Genomic DNA, 23550 nt, shown 5'->3' with positions numbered 1-23550 from the left:
AACATGTATCTATAAAGTATAAAAGGAGAGATCATTTTTAGTCATTTACATTTTTTCATAAATTCGCAACAAGCCATGCTTACATTATATTCTGTGTGTTCCTTGGTCAAACATTTATTTGGCCTTCACTGTACATGTATGATATGAAAAAGAAGAATGGCATAGCTTCATGAATTTAACGTGAAAAGCACGGTTGTTGTGGTTGCTTGTCATCCATGTGGTTGGCTTGTCAGTAGCGTGGTAATACAGGATTGCGTAACAGCCCTAGGTGGAGCGGTCAGCTGCAATATCACAGAACTGTTTTTAAAATAGAATCCACTGATGCTGGATGTGGCGGCTTTGTAACGCGACTGATTAGGATACAAACTCTGATTAATATGGTAAAGGTACCCTTTACAGCGTGTCCCGGTGTTGCGTGTACACTGTAAAAAATACTTTGCTGCCTTAAAATTCCCTGTCGAATCAACTCGGATTTACAAGTCATCTCAACTTACTATTATTTATCCTGACTAGAGATGAGTTGTTATAACTACAGGTGAGTTGTTATAACTTATACATTTAAGTTGACTTTTCTCAACTATATTTTATAAGTTGTGACAACTAATTTCTGTTGACATGACTTGTAAATCTGAGTTGATTTAACAAAAAAAATTAAGGCAGCAAAGTTTTTTTACAGTGTATAGGATAAGGTTTTACGCAAAGCCTCAACATCATATCTGGCAGATAAATCTTTATAAATAACAAATAAATAAACGACAAATAAACGTTTAATATTTTGATTTCTAAATTTGTTTTTAATTGTTCACATACTCTTATTAAAAAATCATAGATTTATAAGGAAATGTAACTAAGCAATTTATATTTCTCGTGTCCTCTTCTGAATCTACTGAAACCTCATTCCAAACAATATGATGCTATAACAAGTCTGTGTCATACAAAGATAACTGTGAATAATGAAAATGTTACATTCTGGCCCATATTCTCTGCCATTTTTTTATTTGTACTTTCATTTTCTATCAAAAGAATATCTTTATCTTTTTTCTTGCTCTGGCCCTGTGGAAAAGTTCCTGATTGAGGCTCTGAATGAGGCTGTAGAGAGGGGGGACTCTAAATCAAAGCACACAGACAGAGCTTTGATTTCTCCTTTCTCTTTAATTATTTATTTTCTCTGGTGTGTTGTCATATCTCTCCCTTACTCATCTATTTTGGTTCTTCACAGGCTCACTGTCTGTGACTGGGCCCATGGATTTCTACATTCACACATGTTCATTCAATCCAGATACTTGGCAACAGTTTTAGAAGTGTACAGAGATTGTTTAAAGCCGCTCTATGCATTTTCTGTGTTTTTGTCCAACAGCAACAGTTTGACCGCAAACAAGTTTACAAATAAGAGATTTACTTACTAGTCCATTAACAAGATCGCCAGATCAGCATCCCATCCAGTGCTGTCTTTTAGCTCACGCCAACGACTAAAAACCTGACTGAGTCCCGAGTGGGACTCTTGTCCGGTACCTAACATGGTCAGATTCTCTTTTCCTTTTCCTACTCTCTTCCGAACGGGCTTTCTTAACTTTTAAATTGTTTAGCCTCACGTCTCAAATTCGCGCGTGCAGTTGTTGTTAAGGCTTGATCGACTTCATGCAGTGCCATTTCGGATCATTCTCGCAGTACTTTGACGTCATCCGGCGGTCGGTTCTTGCAGCGCCACACAAAGTCAAACAAGCCTAACGTGTGTGACGTCGTTGCCGTAAAGCAAGTCGTGATTCTCGCAAGATTTGTCATGGGCGGTTCTCTCAAGCTTGCATTGCTGGTTTTGCTAGCGGCGTCCTCCCCGAGTTTCAACAGGAGGATGATTCGCCCAACTATGACTTTGTTTACCACCGAAATAACTTTGAAGCTGTTATATTAAGGTAAAATAACTGCATAGTGTGTCTTTAAGGAGACAGGCCACTTGTCTAAAAATGAATGGGAAAACACTCAACAGGGCAGACGTAAAGGATGTCTAACATTTCAGTTAAAACTCTTTTTCTCTTTTGCTCTTTTAAAAACCCTTTTTGTCCTGTATACACTTTGTTCCATGTGTAAACAAGACACGTGTTTTAACCATGAGTGAAATTAACCATGCTTAATGACTATGCAGATATAAAAAACTTTCAATAATGTTTTATTTCTGTCACGGGTCACAGATGGGCTCTTTTTGTTTATGTAATTTTTAAACCATTAATTGCCTATTCTAAAAAAAAAATGACAAACTATATATCGCTGGAAAGCTCCAAGAGTGTAATGTTTTTATTTCATCAAAGAATAATGTAGTGAGAATAATTAAAAAAGTCACTGACCCACAGGTGGGCCATTTGTTATTACATATTTATGATACTAATGTCCTACTATAAACATGAAGAAATCTTGAAAACCTTTATATCAAGCTCTATAAATGTAGTTTTCATATTTTAAAGCCATTTTATGATGTAGTGACTGTCACTTTAAGTGTAAATGAAGATTTTTAAATGTCACTGACCCCATAAAAATGCATATAAATTATTTTATATTCACAACACTAATATTCAATTGTAAACCTTCAAAAATCTTGTCAAACTATATATATTTTTTAAAGCTCTAGTAATGAAGTTTTAACATTTCAAATGTTTGCACTAATAAAATTTGTATAAAGTAGTATTTATTAATGCACAATGAATTGTTTATTGATAGGTCATGTAAGCTACTCCATTAACTAACTTAATGTTACAAACCATCCAAATTTTTAGCATGTGTCTCCAACTCTAAATAAAATATCAAATTTATATAAAGTTACTAGCAAGAGTAATTTTCTTTATGCTGGTTAAAGTTAAATGAAGTTGCACAAGTCCCTTTCACACATACATTCTTTACTAGTAAATTACTGGTAAATTGAAGTTACAATATCATGTGTGAACTGAACCTTTCTCTGCTGCCAATTTACCAGAAAGAGAAGTTGTAATATTACCAGTAATTTACTGGTTAGCGCTATGTGTGAATGGAGAATTAGGATTACCAGCATTTAGATTAATTAACGTCAAAAACCGCTGAGGCTTTGGCCCAATCATAATGTTTTATAACAGATTATGCATTTACACTCGCACTGTTTACAGACGTTTCCACACGCATGTTGGTTAAAGGGACGATGAATCTGTTGTTTTTATTGTTTTGTACTGTTGCCTAAGGCCACTTATGATGTTTGCGTAGTTCTTACATCAGGCCTGGCCCACCCAATCAGAGACTTGGCCCACCCTGGCCCTACACCACATAACAGCCAATCACAAAATTGGTGCTAAATTTAATACAGCTCCATATACGTTAATACGTTATGGCGCCGCCATTTTGGTTTTGACGAATCAACGCGCATATTTTGTGTCAACTTATTTTTTGCGTTGTCCTAGCCAAGCTGTTTAAATACACGTTGGAAAAAGATAAATACCTGGCTGACATTACATCAGGTATCCCACAAAATGCAAGTACACTTCCAAAACCATCCAGAATTAAATTATTGAAATTTTGGCATCCATGGTTCTGAAAATAAAATAAACAGAAATATGACACTGCTGATTCAGCTGCATTCTGTTTGAAAAGTGATGGCACAAGAAATCTTGAACCACTGAAAATTTGTCCGTTATGATTTGTTTTCTGTGCAATGGTGTGCCAGAGGAACATCTCATTGGCTTGTTAGAACTCCAGCAACTTGATGCAGATTACATCACTTCTGAAATATTACAACACTTGTCTAAAACAGGATACAGTGCTAATAATAGAATGAGCCAGTGTTATGATGGAGTATCAGTGATAAGTGGGGTGCGCGGTGGTGTTCAGGCTTTATTACAACAAAAGTTGGGCAGGCATATCCCCTACATCCACTACTATAATCATCAGCTTAACCTCACTGTCAAACATGCGATTCAAAGTGAACCTTGTGCTAAAAGATTCTTTGACTTCTCAGGCTCCCTGCACTCTTTTTCAGGCATAATTTTGTCTCTCTAAGATACAATTGCCCGTATCTCAAGAGACTGTTGGAAATCCGCTGGACAAGTCATTATGAAGTCGCAAAATGTGTGGTGGATAATGAGGAAGTCATTTTTAACATTCTTTATAAGGTTTCCAATGATGACAATCAGTTGACCTTGCAAAAGAATCATCCGGGCCTCTCTTTCAGCTGAAGCGATGCCATTTTTTTTAAATGGCAAATTTCTAATACATCATCTCACTATTTTAAAACCAGCTTATGCCATCCTACAGTCTCATCATGTTGATTTGTGCCATGCAGCTGAAGTTGTGCAGGGTTGTACTGCCCTGACATGTCTACTGTTGAGCCCTCACCAAAACGTCTTAGGACTGTGAATCCCTCCTATGGTGACTCTGTCATTTTTTCACCTTTAGGGCAAGAAGGGCAGTCAGGTTCTAAATGTGCCACTGCAACTCTAAGACAGATGTTGAACATACTAGATACAGCTGTTTCAGAGATTAAAAAACAGGTTTTCCACAAAAAATCTCAGGTTTAATGCCAAAATCCAACAAATTTCTTGACATCCAGTTGCTTGAACCTCTCTGTAGTCTTGCAGGGGTTGCAAAAACTGCTCTCCAGAATGAAATTCTTCTGGTCATGAGCAGTGAAAAAAAATTATTTAGGAAAATTACGTTTAAATAATCATTTTGCTACAGTTTTTGCTTGACCATGTTAAAAACATCTAATCAGTTCAGGTAATACATTTCCAATTTAATTTTGCAACTTAAAAAGCATAAAAACAGGACTGTAGGAAACAGCAAATGTAAATAACATTTTTGAATTCTCATTTTCATTTTGAACGGTGCACATATAGCGTGGAAAATTTACATTTAAATAGAAAAATGCATTGCCATTTTACATATTGCATTGAAATTTGCAACCAATATGCTTCCATACGTGTCTCTGGTGAAGTCATAATACAGTTTTTCTCAATTTCTTTGCCTCAATTCTTGAATAAGAATTTATTTTTTCAAAACAATAAGTTCAGATCTCTGAACAATTGTTTTTTGGTTCACAAACTATGACTTCTTGTCAAACTGTATATCATTGTAAAGCGGAATTTAGTTTTCATATTTCAAAATGTTTGGACTAATAATAATGTTTGTAATGTTTGCTAAACTGGCAAATGACCTGCTATTGCAATAAATCTGGAATCACAACTAATCAAGTTTGGGTGCATATACAGCATATGTAGTTTGCCCACTACACAGTCACAACCATTTTTAATAGTTTCAGAAGGACTGTCACAACCCTGAACAGCAGCAACATGCTCATAAAAGAGCAATCAGATGATATGCAAGAATTCAAGAAATCTCATTGCAGGGGAAGGGTGCAGCATTCATGAAGTTTTTTCCCCCGCAGTGCATGGCATTGGAAAACTTCAGATGTGATGTTGATGAAAATCTTTGGCCAGACCATTAAGAGCAACAGGATGTTCACCAAGAATATTTTTCATGGGTGTTATTTTTGTAGCATTTTTTTTTGTAATTGTGGTAAGTAATGTGAAATTCACAGTACTGTAATTGGACAAGCTATTGAGTTTTTAGTTTCCATGTAAAGAGTAGACTGTCATGGTAAAAAAACACAAACATTTGACCTGTGTGGCTCATACTGTATTAATCCATTTAAAAGCATAGAGCTCTATATAGATGGATTTCAGTCATGTGACCTTTTTACGTCATGCTGCCATATTGAGGACCTACCGAGTACCAGTAGGCTACTGACAATGGCTACCTTGCTACGATTTACGGATTTCTTATCTTTTACTGTCTATGATTCTTACGGATAAAGTAAATGGCTACGAAAGACAACATGTGGCACCTCGACTGTCATGAAAAGAAACACTACTTTTAAAAAATATATCTTGGTTAGGGTGTCTACTCGATCCCTAATGCGTTTTTTCAGCCGGTGTCCGCTGCTACAGAACTACCACTATTTTACAACATAAGGCGGCACGACACAACATGAAACTTTGCTCGAAGTATCCCCTGCGATATAAATGCGAGCATTGAGAACATTGTTTGTGCACACAGAGTTCACTAAAAAGAAAGGTTTTGAACAACGGACTTTGGCTGTTATGGTGTCTGCTCGTCATCTCTGCCAGACGTAAATAATAGATTTCCAAATGCGAATTAATGAATCTCATATGAGGCTCCTTTTTCAACTAGAAGGGCAATATTGTTTGTCACTTGCGACAAAACAACAAATTATCAGTGCATTTATATGGACCTATGCTTTAGGAGCTATCCATCTTTACTCTCCTCCCTCCTTAAGTCGCATTCGCAGATCGATACATCTTGACTGGCAGGATGGCGGCGAGCGGAAGCCAAAGTCAGTTGTTCAAAACCTTATTTTTAGTAAACTCTGTGTTCACAAACAATGTTCTAAATGCTTGAGTTTACGTGTAGAAACACAGGTGATATTTCGAGCAAAGTATCATGTTGTGTCGAGCCGTCTTAATGTTGTAAAAATAGCGATTTTGATGCTCACAACATATTGAAGGCATAGCTTCCAGTTCTTTTGCGACCACTTCAGGTACTCAAAATGGCGGAAGACAAGTGAGTGACGTCAGCTGATATTCATGTATAAACGTAATCAAATATAAATTAATTTGTTAATTTTAGGGGTGTGATGAGACACTTAATCCATGAGACGAGACGAGACATGAGATTGGGTTCATGAGAACGAGACATTTTAAATGTTTTAACTAATCAAGGACTGCCCCTAACAATTATTTTACTAACTGATAATGAAGTAATTTGTTATTTTGGGGTAATAAAAATAGACCCAAGTGAGCAGTAGCCTTTAAAATTACATAATAACGAAGATGCAATAATAATTGGTTCAAATAAAGTATTAATACCAAGTTACATTAAACAACATTACATTAACAAAAACATTACATTTGTGGTCTATAAATAAAAGCATTATGTATATATTATAACAAATGCCTGCAGGGGGAGATAGTTGACTCGTTGACGACTTTCACTTTAGACGGAGAGAAACGCTTATTTTTTAGCCAAACAATGTTTAAATCCATTTGAATATTTAATATACGTCCATTTCTTTACAGTAGAAATGAACATGCAGACATTAAATCATGAAAACTCTGTGATTGTTTAATCTGCTGAGACTTCAACTCTGACACTGATCAACAGACAAACACAACACGTCTCAGACTTCATACGAGCTCCCAAACGAACATTATTGGAAACCCAAACAAAAAAGCAAATGCAGTAAAAGACAGAATATAATGCATGCACTGTAAGAGGCTAATTACACCAACCACGCTTTAAACGTTGGAAACGCAAGGCGCGACGCACTGCCTTTTTTAAAAAAGAGCAGTGCGAGTCGACGCAGCTTTTAATATTGCTAGGCAACCACCTATAGTCAGCTGTCTTGTCAATCAAATATTAAAGCGGGCGCTCTTTTGCTGTTAACTGTCATATTAGCAGAAACTTTAAAAAGATGACGCTTGCTCTGACCTTGTTTGAGGGTGAGAAGTGCACAAACACGCAGGAGAGAGTGAGCGAGTGGAGTCCGGTTCTTCAAAGCAACTGTAAACTTCCCTCACCACAACGTAAGGCCCACATCTCCCCTCATTCCAGTGGACAATGGAAAGACGCGAATGACGTCGGGTGCTTCTCCGCTCTCAGCGTTCCTTCAAAGGCGCGTGCTGTTGCATAAACAGCACGCAAACGCTCCATGCCCATAGAATATCATTTAAAACAGGCGCCTGCAACTGCCATAAACGCTTTTGGTGTAACTGGTACCTAAAAGGGTCAAACAGAAAGCTGCATCCTCCAGAGGTCGCATATGCAGGCTGCATACGTCATTAAGGTTTATTTCAGATCATTAACTGAGCATTACATTCGCAAGTCGTGAGCATATTACAACAATTTGCGATTCAATAAATTATTAGTAAACTTTATAATTCTTAGTAGTCTCTAATAAGACAGTCTTTATGAAGTAAATGCAGTTTAAAAATGCGACCTCCGAAGGATGCAGTCTTTTATTTTAGAAACGGCCAGAATTTCACCTACACAAGAAATCTCGCGATACATATTTAATCTCGCGAGATCTCGTCGCACGAGATCTCGTCACACCCCTAGTTAATTTGTAAATTTTGTATTTTCTGCATTTCTTAACTACTTTAAATAGTAAAGTGAAATTAATAAAGTTTGGAAATTGAGCCACGGCTTGGTTGGCTACTGCATGTAGCTCAAAAGTGCCCCACATTTTCCCCAATGTAAATTTGTGCTGAAAATGGAAATGCAGCAAGCCCTAACGGAGAGCCATATGGGCAGATTTGAATTTGCCCCTCCAGCTCTGCTCTGCTTTCGTTTAGTCATTTTAATGTAAAACTAATTCCACTAGCAGTTAATCATGGGTTATTCATAAAGCCTACAATACGATCCAGCATCTGCCCCACCTATGGACCAATTTATGGTCAGGAGCAGCTACTTGCATCACATGACAAAAATACTTTATATTTTGGTGGCCTTGGCCAAATTACTGACACCAAAACTAGGTATAAAAACAGGAAACAGCAAATGTAAATAACATTTTTGAATTTGCATTTTGCACGGTGCACATATAGCATGGAAAATGTACATTTAAATACAAAAATGCATTGCCATTTTACATATTGCATATTACATTCTAAAACTACACCAAAACTAGGTTTTGAAGCATAAATCAAATGTTTTGGGAGAGTAACTACATTTTGCAGACAAGCAATAAAGTTCTGAAGTTCCAGCAAACAGTTGTGACATTTACACTTAGTTTAACACACACAGCACATCTGGCTTCCTCCATTGACAGCAAAGCCTCTCAAATTGAAAAACCAAAGCAAAACAGAGTTTTACCAATAATGAATATGACAATGGATTTCTTTTTAGCACTTTTGCTTTGGTGACATTCTTCTCTAAAATGTACTGTGGACAACTGCTGCATTAACAAAAGCCCTTATATGGAGATGGTTTGGGTGTGTATTATGAAAATTACCAACCTCCTTCACACAGTTGCTCATTCAGAGCACTCCAAATACGTAAGAACGAGTTTAATAAAAAAATTTAGGTGCGTACGGACGTGCTGTGAATTAAGTGGAAATTACAATGTGTGTTTAAATAGGAAAATAGTAGCAATTGTTAGTGAGTGAGACCCATTGTTTATGAAAAAGCAGCACTTGGCCTTTAGGACAATCTTTAATATAGAAAATGCAGCTGTATAACCCTCAAAAATATTTTTTTAAAGCCAGATTTGAGGGAAATTACCTGTGTTTTCCGCCTAGTAGCCTCAAAGGTAAAATAAAAACATGAGCTTGGCAAACAGTTTTGAGATTTTGATCTCTCACACTCGGGTAGATTGAAGCTGTGGTTGCACATAAATTGGCTGCCCATGACAGTTACTAAGCACTGGATTGTCTGACTTTTTATTTGCAAAAGCTTAAAGTTTCTCTCTTGTTCTGTTTGTTTATATATATATATATATATATATATTTTTTTTCCCCAGGGAGGTTTCTCTCAGTAAATGGCTCAGCTCTGACAGGCCCATGGGTTTTGAGTCCATGGCTACGTGCCGCCCAGCAGCCTTGTGGCCTAGATGTGAAGGTGTTTTTGCACCCCAGACAGAGTGGACGTTATACTGTCTGGCTCATCGAGAGAGACAAGCCACCACTTGCTCTCCTGACCACAGAGCACCCTCACATCATCGGGTGAGTTTGCGATTGGCACATTATTATATCCAGAGATAGAAAATGCTTACCTTGTGACATAATTGAACCAGCTGTGACATACAGCTTGAAAAAACATATAGTATGCCAGAAGGACCACTTTCTTGTGTTGCATTCATTATGCATTTGCACAAGTTAAAAATTTACAGTAAAAGTCTGCATTGTATTCCTGTCTTACCTCTCTCTTTCCCAACTCTGGTAAAGTTGGTGTTTGGTGTATCACCAAAAGATCTTAAATGTACAGTTTTCAAACTCTGTTTTAATAATTTTAGCCTAAACTAAGCTACACTGTATTGCTAAATGTTTTGGGATACCCCTCCAAATCACTGATTTCAGGTGTTCCAAGACTTCCATGGCCTCAGGTGTATAAAATCACCTAAGCACGCAGACAGCTTTTACAAACATTTGTGAAAGAATGAGTCGTTCTCATGAGCTTAGTGAATTCAAGCGTGGTACAGTAATAGGTTGCCACCTGTGCAATAAGTCCATTTGTAAAAATTTCCTCACTTCTGAATATTCTACGATCAACTGTTAGTAATCTTATAACAAATTGGAAGCAATTGGAAACAACAGCAACTCAGCCACAAAGTAGTAAGCCACTTAAATCACAGAGTAGTGCTAAGGTGCACAGTACGCAGAAGTTGGCAACTTTCTGCAGAGTCAATAACAACTACAGACCTTCAAACTTTGTGTGGCCTTCAGATTAGTCCAAGAACAGTGCATAGAAAGCTTCATGGAATGGGTTTCCATGGCTGAGCAGCTGCATCCAAGCCTTACTGTACATCACCGAGTTGAATGCAAAGCGTCAGATGCAGTGGTGTAAAGCATGTCACCACTGGACTCTAAAGCAGTTGAGACAAGTCTCTGGAGCAACAAATCCACTTCTCTGTCTGGAAATCTGATGGACGAGTCTGGGTTTGGTGGTTGCCAGGAGAACGATACTTGCCTGACTGCAGTGTGCCAAGTGTAAAGTTTGTTGAGGGGGATTATGGTGTGTGGTTTTCATGGGTCAGACACTTTTTTACCAAAGTTATTTTTTTTATCTGTATGTCTGTACCTTGGGTTCGTCTTCAACTGTATTTATGACTTTCCTTACTACATTTAACATATATTTAGTTACTTAAAATATTTTTGTTCATCTCCTATCTTATAAAGCTGTTAAAATCCAAAGCTTTTACATTCTTACCTAAACACTTCCAGAACACCCACACAGAGTTTAACATGCTTTAGATTTGACCCTCTGTCCTTAAGAAGCTTTCTAGTCAGCTATTTTGTTACATTTTCCTCTGCAGCAGAGCTCTGCGTCTTCGAAGACTATATGAATGCATTCAGCCATGCGGTGCATGTTCAGGGGAAAGTGTTCTGACTCATTATAGAGTTCCTCTTGAGGTTATTATTTTTGATTAGCCAACCAGGCCACATATCTTCATGAAATTTTGGCCAAGTCCAGGTTCAAACTCAGTCAAACCTTGACCGGAAAATGTCCTGTGTATAAGGTCTTTAAGAATCTTAAAGCTAAAACTTCTACATAGAGCATATATTATACTGGATTATTCCTTAAAACACCTACAGCAGTTGTATCACTCAGCCCTATCAGCAGAGATTACACAATCTAAAAGGGAATTTGTTTAAATAGTTAAAAGTTGTGTGTGCAGAATTAAGACAATAATACAGCAGATATAATATAATGAATGCATTTTCACAAACCAAATTGGCACTGAACTAAAACAACGCAGAATGTAAAAGAAATCGTAAAACTGTAAAAAGCAATAATTTAGTTCTATACCATAAAGCAGTTCAATGAAAATGTGTTATAGTTCAAAGTGTCCACCTATACTATATACTGGACTGCAATGTGCAATCCAATCCAAAGTGGAAGTGCTAGTCCTGGAAATAATGCACCCATTGCAGGCTGGGATGCCCCGGTCGTGTTAACATATTGTCACATATTTTATTTGTTATGGCAATGACAATGAGTGTGCTCACTCACATAGGCGCCCTTTGTTTAGTCACGAGGCGTTAAACTTCAGCGATAAGCGCGTGTGATAATCGTCCCAGTGTGTACGAGCCTTTACACTGTTGTTTTTGCATGGTATTCTTCTCGTGCACCTGTCGTCTGTAATCCAATAGGGTGACTTTAGGTAATCTGGCACAAGCTCCAGTTTAAGATTTTTTCTTTTAAAACTTTTTGTTATCCCACATTATCAAATGTTTTGGGTAATCAACTTCATCTCTTTTGGCTTATCTACAATATGAAATACCCTTTTTAGAGAACAATATTGAACCTTAGCAGAAATAAAATCATCTCTAACAACATTTTACTTGCATTTGACCGGAGAGAGATTTTAAACCTACCATCCTCCTCAACAGCTTACAATGACTGAGGAGAAAATGGCCGACACAGTTCACAATTTACTTTAGTCTCCTGCGGGTGTCGCTATATCCCATCAGGTGCACTTAACACATTGTGTTCAATTAACATTTTAGAATTAATATACAAGATTAATAGACATTTTGGCACAATTCATCATAAACTAATATTCCCCGTTACAAACGCGCGTTAAAACGAGTCAAGGCGTTTCTTACTTTCTAAAGTGCTGGGAAGCGGAAGTTGCGTTCCGTGGCGTGTGTCGCGTCACCCGTTGCTACGCAGCCATGAGCCGCGCGCGCTCCGTGATTGCGAGGATAACGGAATGCGTGATCGGACTTTAATTCCTCATCTGAACCTCGCGTCAATCATATCATTTTCACCATCCAACCAGTTAATCTGTTCAGGACTTTGTAGTGTTTGTCCAGAGAAGATTTGTTACTTCCGGGTGAAAATCAGCTGTTACTCAGAGAAGAGCTGCGGTGGGGCTCACATCAAGAAGCCACAGCTTCTAATGGAGACACCCAGGGCCGCATTAACCATAGGGCTAGGCGGGGGTAAAGCCCCGGGGCCCGAACAAGTAGGGGGCCCGTGATTGGCTGTGAAGCAGATTGACTGCTACTAGACATCTGATTGCCAAAGCCTTACCACGCCCCCTACAAATTAGGTTTTTGCCGCCAGCCGCAGCACGCGCTTTTGAAGAAGCGCTGAGAGCGGAGAAGCATTGTCCAATCGAATGAGGGGAGAGGCGGGCCTTACGTTGTGGTAAGGGAAGTTTACAAGGGCTTTGAAGAACCGGACTCCACTCGCTCACTTTCTCCTGCGTCTTTGTGCACCTCTCACCCTCAAACAAGGTCAGAGCAAGCGTCCTATTTTTAAAGTTTCTGCTAATATGACAGTTAACAGTAAAAGAGCGCTCACGCGTCAATATTTGATTGACAAGACAGCTTACTCGGTTGCATAGCAATATAAAAAGCCGCGCCGCACTGTATAGGCTGTATAGTCGGAAAACGTAGAACAACATTTGGTCAGACATCACTTTAAAATGGCATAAAATGGTGGAATGCTTTACCATCAGAAATTAAAACACTGAAAGGTTTTTAATACACATTTAAAGCAATGGCTAAAACTGAAACAACTTTGTGAACGCTGATTATACAGGCTACAACTTAATGTATACATTTGTTTAGATTCTGTGTTATAGTGACTACTACATCTATTTAAGCCCACATCTTATTTAATGTATTTGATGTATTTATTGTATATATTTTAATAGCTATAAATTTGTGCTTCAATACTCTGTAATCTCTGTTTTAACCTTACAAGCCTAACCAGGGACAGGGGTTGCAAATTAGTCTTGGCTATAAACCTGTATGCATGGAATCTACTTTGTATTTTTTATAAAGCAATGTTTTATCCATTTGTCCCTGTCAAATAAACATTAAATAAATATAAATAAATAAATAAATAAATCAAACATCAGAAATAAAGTAATTTACTGCCATTGACTGAATCACTTTTGTAAAATAAATAAGAATGAATGTTGAATTTATAGTGAAAGATAGGTACTGTATATTTGATTACTTTACACAATATAATATTATTCAGTGCTTTAAGTTTTTCAAGTAGGTCGATTTCTTGTGTGCCTTTGTTCTATTGTTATTAATTGTAACTCTTGTTATCAGTAAGCTTGAGATTATTTTCTTAAGTGACTATTATTTTTTTGTGATATGGAAATTGGTCAAAAGAATTCTGAAATGTTAGTGGCATTAAATTTCCATATGATAAAATTCTTATTAAAAGTAATATAACTTGACTGTGAAGTATATCATTATATCATCGCCCACCCCTATATTCGCTATTAGCAAGTCATGTTTACAGGTTAGGGTTAATCTAACAGCTTTTTTTCGTGCAACTGTTATTCTGAATTATTCTAGATTATATTTATGTAAAACAACTTCAGCAGTGTTTTAGAAAAATGTGTTCTCTCTGTAGTTGGTGACCTAAAGTGGTGTTTTGGGGGGCTGCAGTAATTCATAGCCCCGGGGCCCAGTGAGCTCTTAATGCGGCCCTGGAGACACCGCATAATATGAGGCAGAGCCGTAGATGAAATGCAACACATAAACTACAGATAAGAAAAATTGCCATCAAAGTGCCCAGATTAAAAGAGGAAAGATGAGGAGAAACATACAGAGGATAAAAGTATGTATACTGCTATATATAATATATTATTATGTAGCTTGCTATGCAATTACACCTAGCAGTATTATATATTTTATTCTGTTTAACTAGCTTAACATTGACTACCCATTCAGAAGTTTTAGGATCACTTTCACTTATTCATATTTTTCCACATATAATAGCAAATTCATTAAAACTGTGGAATAACAAAGATGGAACATAATAAAGTCAATACTATGACTGTAAACAATCCAAAATAAATCAAAACACAAACACTTACTGATGGTAATTTTTTATAAAGAGAAGGTTAAGAAATTATTCACTTACATAAAATAACGTATATTTAAAAAAAAACACTGCTTTTATTATACATTAAATAATAGAATTTTATCAGTCAATTTACAGAAATATTGTACTTTTTTAACCTTAAAATAGCTCTGCGGCCCTCCGATTAAATGTCAATCTCAGAAATGGCCCCAAGCCAATTTGAGTTTGAGACCCCTGCACTATATGTATATTTGTGAAATCAACTGTAAAAATAATATTTTGTAAGACTGCAATGGAAACATTACATTGGTAGTGCTATTAAGAAAATATCCACATCATTTTTTTATAAGATATAAACTAGATGCAAACAAGTTAAACATTTTATTTTTAAATTGATTGTATTTTTACATTGGCTTGTCAGGGGATCATGTCGTGTATACTTTGCATCAGTTTAAAACAGTAGTTCTCAATTCCAGTCCTCGACCCCCTTCCTGAACATTTTAGATGTATCCATATGTAAAACATCTGATTCAGTTCATCAGCATGTTAGTGTGTTAATTACGTTTGAAATATTCTGGCAGGAACCTGATGAGTGGAATCAGTGTTTCATAGAAGGAGACATTCAAAATTATTAGGGGGGGGATCATTAATTTATAGTCATCTATAATATTAATATCAATGTTCTTGTGACATCTCAGAATTTCAACATTGTAATGTTTTTTGAAGTGCCATTCAAGCTTTGAGTTACCATTGCAGTAGGGGAGAACCGGGGCGAAAGTAACACGGGACGAAAGTAACAAAGCGATTTTCTCACAGCCCTGATTACATTTGCTTAAAAGGTGAGCACTTGGTCTTTTTTAAGGTGGCAGCCTCAGAAGTTCGCGAAGAGAACTGATATGAAACGGTCTAACCTTCGGATGACCCCTAATTGGCGTCACCTGCTGCACGCGCCCAACGCGTTTCTGACTTATTAAAATAAATATGGAATCAGAAAAATATTAATTTATTTTAAAAAATGACACGTTGATGTAGATTAAACTATTCAACAGTATATCAAATTAATCAACCTTAGAAATATACGCAGCATAAACAGAATAACATTAACATAAAACATAACTTATAATACTAAAACAGTGACAAGAAAAATGTTTTCTGATAAATACACACTTTTATTTTATAAAGGTTTTTATTGCTTATTTTAGAATATTCAGCCATTATACAGTCGTTCCAAGCGCGGACCTTTTAATAATATTTTGTTGTAGATTTAACTTTGTTTAATATATACTTAGTTAAATCATCAAACATCTGTATGACTGGCCAGTCACTTGCTTGACTTAAGCTACGACTTGACTTGACTCGACTCTCACAAAAAATTACTCGTACTTGCTTGAGACTTGAAGGTTAAGACTTGAGACTTGTGACTTGCACATGTGTGACTTACTCCCACCTCTGCAAGAAAATTCACAAACTAAATAAAGGATTTAATATTTTTTACAAGGTCATCTGTTTGACTGCTATATATAAAACCCATTCAATATAGTTGTAGGTACCTCAGGGGAGGAGTCGGGTCAGCCAAAAATATAAATAAATAATAGAGTACCGGCACCTCTTTTGGGACACTTAAAGCACTGGTCAAAAGTAACAATTCGGTACCTATGTTGAAAGTGAAATTATACTGAAGTCCTTGTACATTTGTTTAAAATTACACCTGGTATTGATATACCACACTTGTGAGTTATTGAACACAGCAAAAATATATCTGTCTTAAACGTTATCTTTTTAAAATGACATTTTTCTGAAAAATTGTATTTTCACCCCTGCTCTTCCCTACCTCCTGACACAGCTTGTTGCAACTGCACATACTTTTCTAACATTGTCCAAGAGCACAAGATCTAATCATGGGTTACATGTGTTTTGCTAATTGATATCATCTGTAACTTTGCAGTTTATTATTTTCTCATATGACCTATGTGAATATATAAAAATGCTAGATACAATGTTTGGCAATAAACCTTTGTAATGTAAGTATCTGATTATTGGCTGTTAAAGGTGACTTAGTACCTAGTTTTGTACTTTCACAAGTAGTACACAGGAGTACACAATAGAGCATGAAGCTCTTAAACACCACCTTTAACACACAACCATGGGATCAAACATGGAAAAATGTTGAACATTAGCCTCAGAAAGTCAAATCACATTGTATTCTATAATGGTTTTCATTAGTTTTGCAACCCTGAGACTAATTTTGAAAATTCTGACTTGAATTAACCATCACAATTAATTATGTATTAAATGGATGTATTGAAACTAATAATAAATGTAATACAGGAAAACATGTTGTAACAGGGTTGCATGCAAAATGCAGCTAAATGTTACGTTTTTGCTAATTGAAAATGCTAGGATACTTCCTTAGGTAATATTTTATTAAATATATAACAAAAACATTTATTTTTCTAATGTTTCAAAAAAGAAAAGTCATGGGACATTAATTTTGTGGATCGTGTACTGTATTAATGGAATGTGCTTTTATGTGTATTTATGTGTTCAGAGGAACCTGCTGTGTGTTTTGATCATTAAGCAAAATAAAGTAAAGACAAACAACAAACATCCAAATTTTAAAATGTTTTTATATACCATTACTCTCCAGTAAGACAAAAATGATGTTATATTATTATGTCATTTGTTTCTTCTTGATAGCAATAAGGGAATAAGATATTTGGAGAGCCAATAGAGCATGTTGTTAAAATCAAAAGAACATTCTCATGGAATAATGACTCTAGAACTTACATGTACGTGTTTATACATTTCAGAGCAGATCTTAACAATGTCACAAAGTGTGCTAACTTCACTTTTTCACTTTGGCAAAGATATAAGAGTCCACAAAAGTTAGAGATTTTAGTTTTAAATGCATTTAAAAAAAAAACTAGCTACACTGCTTCACGATGCCATTAAAGAACCTTCTCTGTCTAAATGTGTTTTAAAGCGCCTTTGACATCTGAAGAACCTTTCTGCTTCATAGATGTATGCTTATTCAAAGAACCTTTGACTAAATTGTTCTTTGTGGAACCAAAAAGATTCTTCTTTAAAGCACCTTTATTTTCAAAAGTATAGGCTGTGTTATCCTTATTAATTTCATAACCCTATATTCTGTATTTTGTCTTAGCTGGTACTAGTTTCACTTGTCATAGATTCTTTTAGAATAAATATCTGAAACAAGGATATATAATTACACAAAACTTAATTAAACAGTATATTGAGTCTCCTGAAAATTTTGCAAGCAAAGCTAGTAAGCATTTGTCAGAATTGCAAGCTCAGATCACACAGTGAAAAATAAATACACAAATATACGACTATTTCACATCTTCTTGTAGTCAGGGTGCACAGGATACTTTAAAAAAGCTTTGCTTACTGGATTTTCCAACGAGTATGTTGGTCATATGGAATTTACCTATTTAAAGGTACATTGTTCACATCTAGGAGCTACAAAATGAAACAACTCTATGCTGACTCTATCTGGCTCTTGAAGACTACCTTTAGAACTAAATGTATTTAAGGGCTGTTACTTCAAGGCCAAATCCATTCTTGCACACTTGTATAAAGAGTGTGTTGGGATGAATTTTGGACAGTAGACAGTAGACTGGTCAGTAGAGGTTAGCCAAGCAGTCAGGGCTCACAAGCACTCCCAGTGGCAGCTGAACCTCACACTGCTGACACAATGCATTGCATCACGTCACTTCTCATTATTGAAGGAGCAGTCATCACCGGTGAGGCCATAGACCCTAATGGTGACTCATTCCTCTACCGTGTATCTACACACCCCAGCCAATACCCTTCATCTTTAGTTGAACCATTACATAGAAGAAGTCAAAACTTCAAAGACTTGTATACCCTCCAAAACATGCATCATCATTCGACGACTTCACTCTCTATCATGGTCTCCAAGGGCTGGAGGCGTAAGACAGCTTCTATTACTGAAAGGAGCAAGAGGCATAAATACTTTAGTGGCAAACATGAGAATTAATGAATGCTTGTCATCCAATAAGGAAACTTGCTGTCATTTCAATTAAACATTTACAGCTGCACTGCCTCGATACACATAAATTTCAATCATAGTGTTTTCAATTATTTCCAATAATATAGTCTGTAGTCTGTTGTCAGTTCTATGTGGCATCTCAAGGACACCCTTAAAATCCAAATAGCACACTGGTGGAACTAAGAAAATAGTACATTAGTCAGTGCTCCATGACTTTAAAGGCATAGTTGGACAAACACACTTTCAGTTATGTTAGAAAATGTGCTAGATCTTTCAGTTTCTATTCAAATGGCTCCAGGTGGACAAACCCTTCTTAGGGTAAGCAGTGCGTTTTTGTCGTAGAAAATCCATATTTAAAACTGTATAAATGAAGATAATTAGCTTCCGTAACGCCACCAACTTAGATGCCTCTGCATTCAGTATCAACGTAGTGTACGCACTTTTCTTAGTGACGTATGACAAATGCGGAGGCACAAAGCGGCAGCATAGAACCCTTCGCAAAGTGCTAGTTTTTGGTTATGCTAGCTTTCCCCAGGATTCTGTTACTCTGAAAATATAATAAACACAATATGTTAAGCTACACCTTGACCACAATCAGTGACATGCAGATTAATTACACTTGGTAAAGAGTTAACAGGCTTGCCTGGCTGCTGGCATATTTCATGGGATTTTGTTTGTTGCTGGCCTTGTGACTCTGTTCCTCAGCTCTCCATTTAGCATCTGTCGAAGCTGACCCCTCAGTGATGATGCAGAGCCGCCCATGTGCAGCGCTGATGGGCTGGAAATGACCCTGACTTTCACAGTCTGGGAAGAAAGCCAGGAGCTTCACATTCATCAGCAGAGCTTAAGAATTAAACAAGAGGCAAATACTACCTAATGGAGGTCTGTCAAAACTATGCACCCCAAAATGCATTCATGCGTAGAAGTGATCATGGTGTTTAGCCCTCAGGCTGATGTTGTTTGGTAACGTTTTAAAGGAAGAGTTCACCTAAAAGTGAAAATTCTGCCATCGTTAATCTTGTTGTTTTAAACAGTATGATTTTATCTTATACTGTATGCTCAAAACACAGAAGGGCATATTTTAAAAATATGCTACCCACTCCTACTCTGTAATGAAAGAAGATGACAACCTGATCTTTGAGAGATTCAAAACCCCAGTTTTCATTTTCCAACACAATTTCATTGCAAGAATACTACTGATTTGCGATTTCGAAACACTGCTTCGTAAAGCCACAAAACATTTACGAATCTTTTGTTTCGAATCAGTGGTTTGGTGCGTGTTTCAAACTGGCCAAGTCATGTGATTTTAACAAACGAGGCTTCATTAAGTCATACATCATACGAAACACTTCGTAGATCCGATTGTTCACCATTATGGGTAGTTGATGACAAATGACCAGTGTTTAATATGATTAGGTGAACTCTGGTCAGTTTTATTATCCAAGTTCATAAAATATTCATCCTTCAAACTGATAACTCTACCATTTTGCCTACTTTTTTGATTATTGACAGATTTTATATAAAAGCATGAATAATTAAAAGGTGAGTTAAAGTGTTAATGATCTGTTTGCCCTGAATACAACTTAAAACACAGAATACACTTTTATTCAATGGCATAATTAAGTTAAATATTTGTTTTTCTTATAAACATGTTTTTAGAAAAAAAATATTATTTTGTAAAAAATGTAAAATGTTTGGGCTGATCTTGTTGTTTTTACAATGTTTTCACCAGCTGGTGGCAGCATATTTACGTGTTTCAAGTTAATGTATTAGCTTACATGAATTAATAAATAAACAACACTTCTTAACCTCTTACGCCCCATTCAGACAGCCAGCGACCAGCAGTAGCAGAGCGACGCGTTCTCATTCATCATTTCAATGGAAACCGGGCGACTTCCGGCAACATGAGCAAATGTGACCGTTGGCGACTGTATGGGCGTGTCCAGCGACGCAAGAGAGTTAAGAAAAGTTTAACTTTATACAAATGTCGAGCGAATTTCGGGAGCGACTCAATGAGAACGAAGCAGTTGAGTTCATGTCATCCTTCTCTTGTCAGTTACTGGGTGGGAGTCATTTGTTTATGACAAGCAGATTTAGAACCGCCTCAGTGAGCTCGTTTACATGCACACCAATAATGCGAGTTAAGGGCGATTTATAGTCGTGCGTAGGTCCTACGGCGTAGCTACGGCGTAGGCTATCCGTAGCCTGTGCGTAGCTCTGCGTAGCCTGACGCGCACCTCACAAAATTTCTAACAGCGCGTCGGCTCTACGCGGACCGTAAGCGCTGTGATTGGTCCACCAGAACCCCTCCCGTCAGGTAAAAAAACTGCGTCATAGGTATTTCCGTTTAAGACGGTGAAAACAAAGATGAGCCAAGCTGAGGAGTGATTTAACTCAAACTGAAACATAAGTCACTGTTTATTTACTTCCATCATTGCTGGTCTTCTCAAATTATACACAACAAGTTGCTATTTCTTCTTCGTTTGTGGGTTTACTTGCTTAGCTTCTTCTTCTGTGACGACTTCTGCTGCTTCTGTGGTTACACGCGTGATTACTGCCAACCAGCGGTTTCGCGTGTGTTTGCAAGTCGACGCGGACGGCGACGCACAAGTATAAATGAAAACCGACGCGGAACCTACGCCGTCGCTGCTACGCCGTAGGACCTACGCACGACTATAAATCGCCCTTAAGGATTTAATCGCAGTAAGATGTTTACATGACTGGAGCTAACCTCTTCACTCCGGTTTACATGCAGTTTTTATTTTCGGATTATTCACACATAGCCCAATGCAGAGCACAAATGATGAACTCACATATATGGTCCACTGTTTTAATTTACTTACGTTAAATGACAAACACGTTGTTGGATGTATTTCATTATCCGGTGCCGTGATGAAGATATAAATATTACAGTGCCTGTAAAGGGCATTCACATTAAAACAATATAAAAATATAGTTTTAAAAATCGTTTTATATTAAAGATAATAATCACAAAAAAATAAGGTTTGTGTCACACTTTTAGTGGTTTTACCAACAATGGCCACTAGATGTCAACGGTTTGCTGCATACTCTTGTCACAAATTAATAAATTACTGTCACTGCATTATTATTAATGCTAAAACATTTTGAAATATGCAAACTACATTCTTAGAGCTTTCCAATGATACATAGTTTGTAAACATTTTTGTAGATTTATACTGGGATATAGTGTTATGAATATAGAACATTAATATGCATTCCTATGAGGGGGTGACACCGCATTATTTCTATCATCCGAGGACCTTGAAATATGAAAACTACATTCTGGGAGCTTTCCAGTGATATACAGTTTATCAAGATTTTTTGGGTTTAGAGTAGGGGTTTAGTGTAAGAAATATGTAAAAACTAATTGGGCCTACATGTGGGCCCATGACCTTTTTGAAACTGATTCTCACTATGTCATTTCTTTCTCAAAATGGTAATGATATATTACAACTACACTCTAAGAGCTTTCCAATAATATATAGTTTGTCAAAATTGTTTAGGTTTTGAACAGGTTATTAGTGCTATACTTATGTAAAAATAAATTGGGTCCACCTGTGACCCGTGACATTTTAGAAACTGAGTCTAACTATGTCACAATTTTCCCAAAATATGATAAAATATGTAAACTACACTCAGAGCTTTCCAGTGATATTTAGTTTGTCAAGATATTTTAGGTTTAGATAGGGTATTCATGTTAAAAATATATAATAAGAATTCACATGCAAAACACTGAAGTAAACATGGGCATCCTGCTGACAGGACAGTGACATTTATGAGGACATAAATGTTTTGAGGAAGACTCTCTTCATAAATGAATCAATTACTCTCCCTACATAAGTTATTTTATAAAACACTGTTGAAATATGTATTCTAGAGGCTTAGACCTTTCCAACAATATATAGTTTGTAGTGATAGATTAAAATTTTGGGCGGGGGTAAAAGATTGGATTCATATCCGTTTTGCCAAGATGCATTTATGTGGCCAAATGTAAATGGAACAGTTTTAACAAATCAGATAGCTTTCCGATCAGAGAAAACACATGAAGTGAGCAGGTGTAAAAAGGCCCAAAGATGTTAAAATTAGTCAGTGTCAGGAATTGTAGGAGGAAGAACCCAAACGCAGACACGGATACAAAAATACTAAGACTTTAACAAATTACAGAAAAACAAAACCCACGATGGGGTAAACAAGACAAAACATGATATAACAAATGACTAAACTAGACAGACTAACTTCACAAAAACAAAGAACACTAGACTAGGCTTAACTTGCCATAAACTCGACTCTTACTTATAGGGAACGGCACAAAACAAACCCATACAAGACACCAAACACAAGGACTTTAAATAGGGAAAACTTAATGACACACACCTGAAAAGAATCATGAGTAAGGGATCAGGGAAAAAGTGGCGAGACCCGGGAAATCCATGGTCAGAATAAAACTAAAACGCATCTCCCACATAAAACATTGTACTGTCAGAACCCTGCCATTCTGACTAGATCTAAATACAAACATGGATCTGGCAGGATCCTGACAGTCAGTACAAGATGTTTTTTAAATTAAAGCAGCTCAAACATGCATTTTAGTCTGGGACTGGGATAAGACCTGTCTAAAGCCCGGGATACACTGCACGATTATTGGCTGTCCCAGACAAAAGATTGCCATCGTGAAACAATCGCCGCAATTTTTGTTATCGTGGCTCTTCATCTGTGATCCTATGTCGTACAGTGAGAGAGGTTCAAAGACGGCCGCTTTTCTGGTTTTGCGTCCAAAGATAGCCTACGATAGTTTTCTGACAGTGTCACAAATTCGGCATGATCATCGCACAGTGTGTTTGCTGCTACGACCTGCGTACTGGTATTTGTTTACCACGAGCGCATGCTGGTGACGTTGCGCAACGTGTGACGCT

The 23550-nt window shown here is 36.9% G+C and overlaps 1 protein-coding gene across 1 annotated transcript in view; it reads left to right on the top strand.

Annotated features, from left to right (window-relative positions):
* LOC129416905 (ALK tyrosine kinase receptor) overlaps positions 1 to 23550 on the top strand; it is a 723819-nt gene that overhangs the window by 415414 nt on the left and 284855 nt on the right. Inside the window, exon 4 of the mRNA XM_073869493.1 lies at positions 9548 to 9749. Coding sequence (XP_073725594.1) covers positions 9548 to 9749 — 202 coding nt within the window. The remainder of the gene's footprint in view (positions 1 to 9547; positions 9750 to 23550) is intronic.

Source organism: Misgurnus anguillicaudatus, chromosome 7 (genome assembly GCF_027580225.2).
Source record: "Misgurnus anguillicaudatus chromosome 7, ASM2758022v2, whole genome shotgun sequence".
Taxonomy (NCBI): Eukaryota; Metazoa; Chordata; class Actinopteri; order Cypriniformes; family Cobitidae; genus Misgurnus; species Misgurnus anguillicaudatus.
This window is presented reverse-complemented; position numbering and strand designations above follow the sequence as displayed.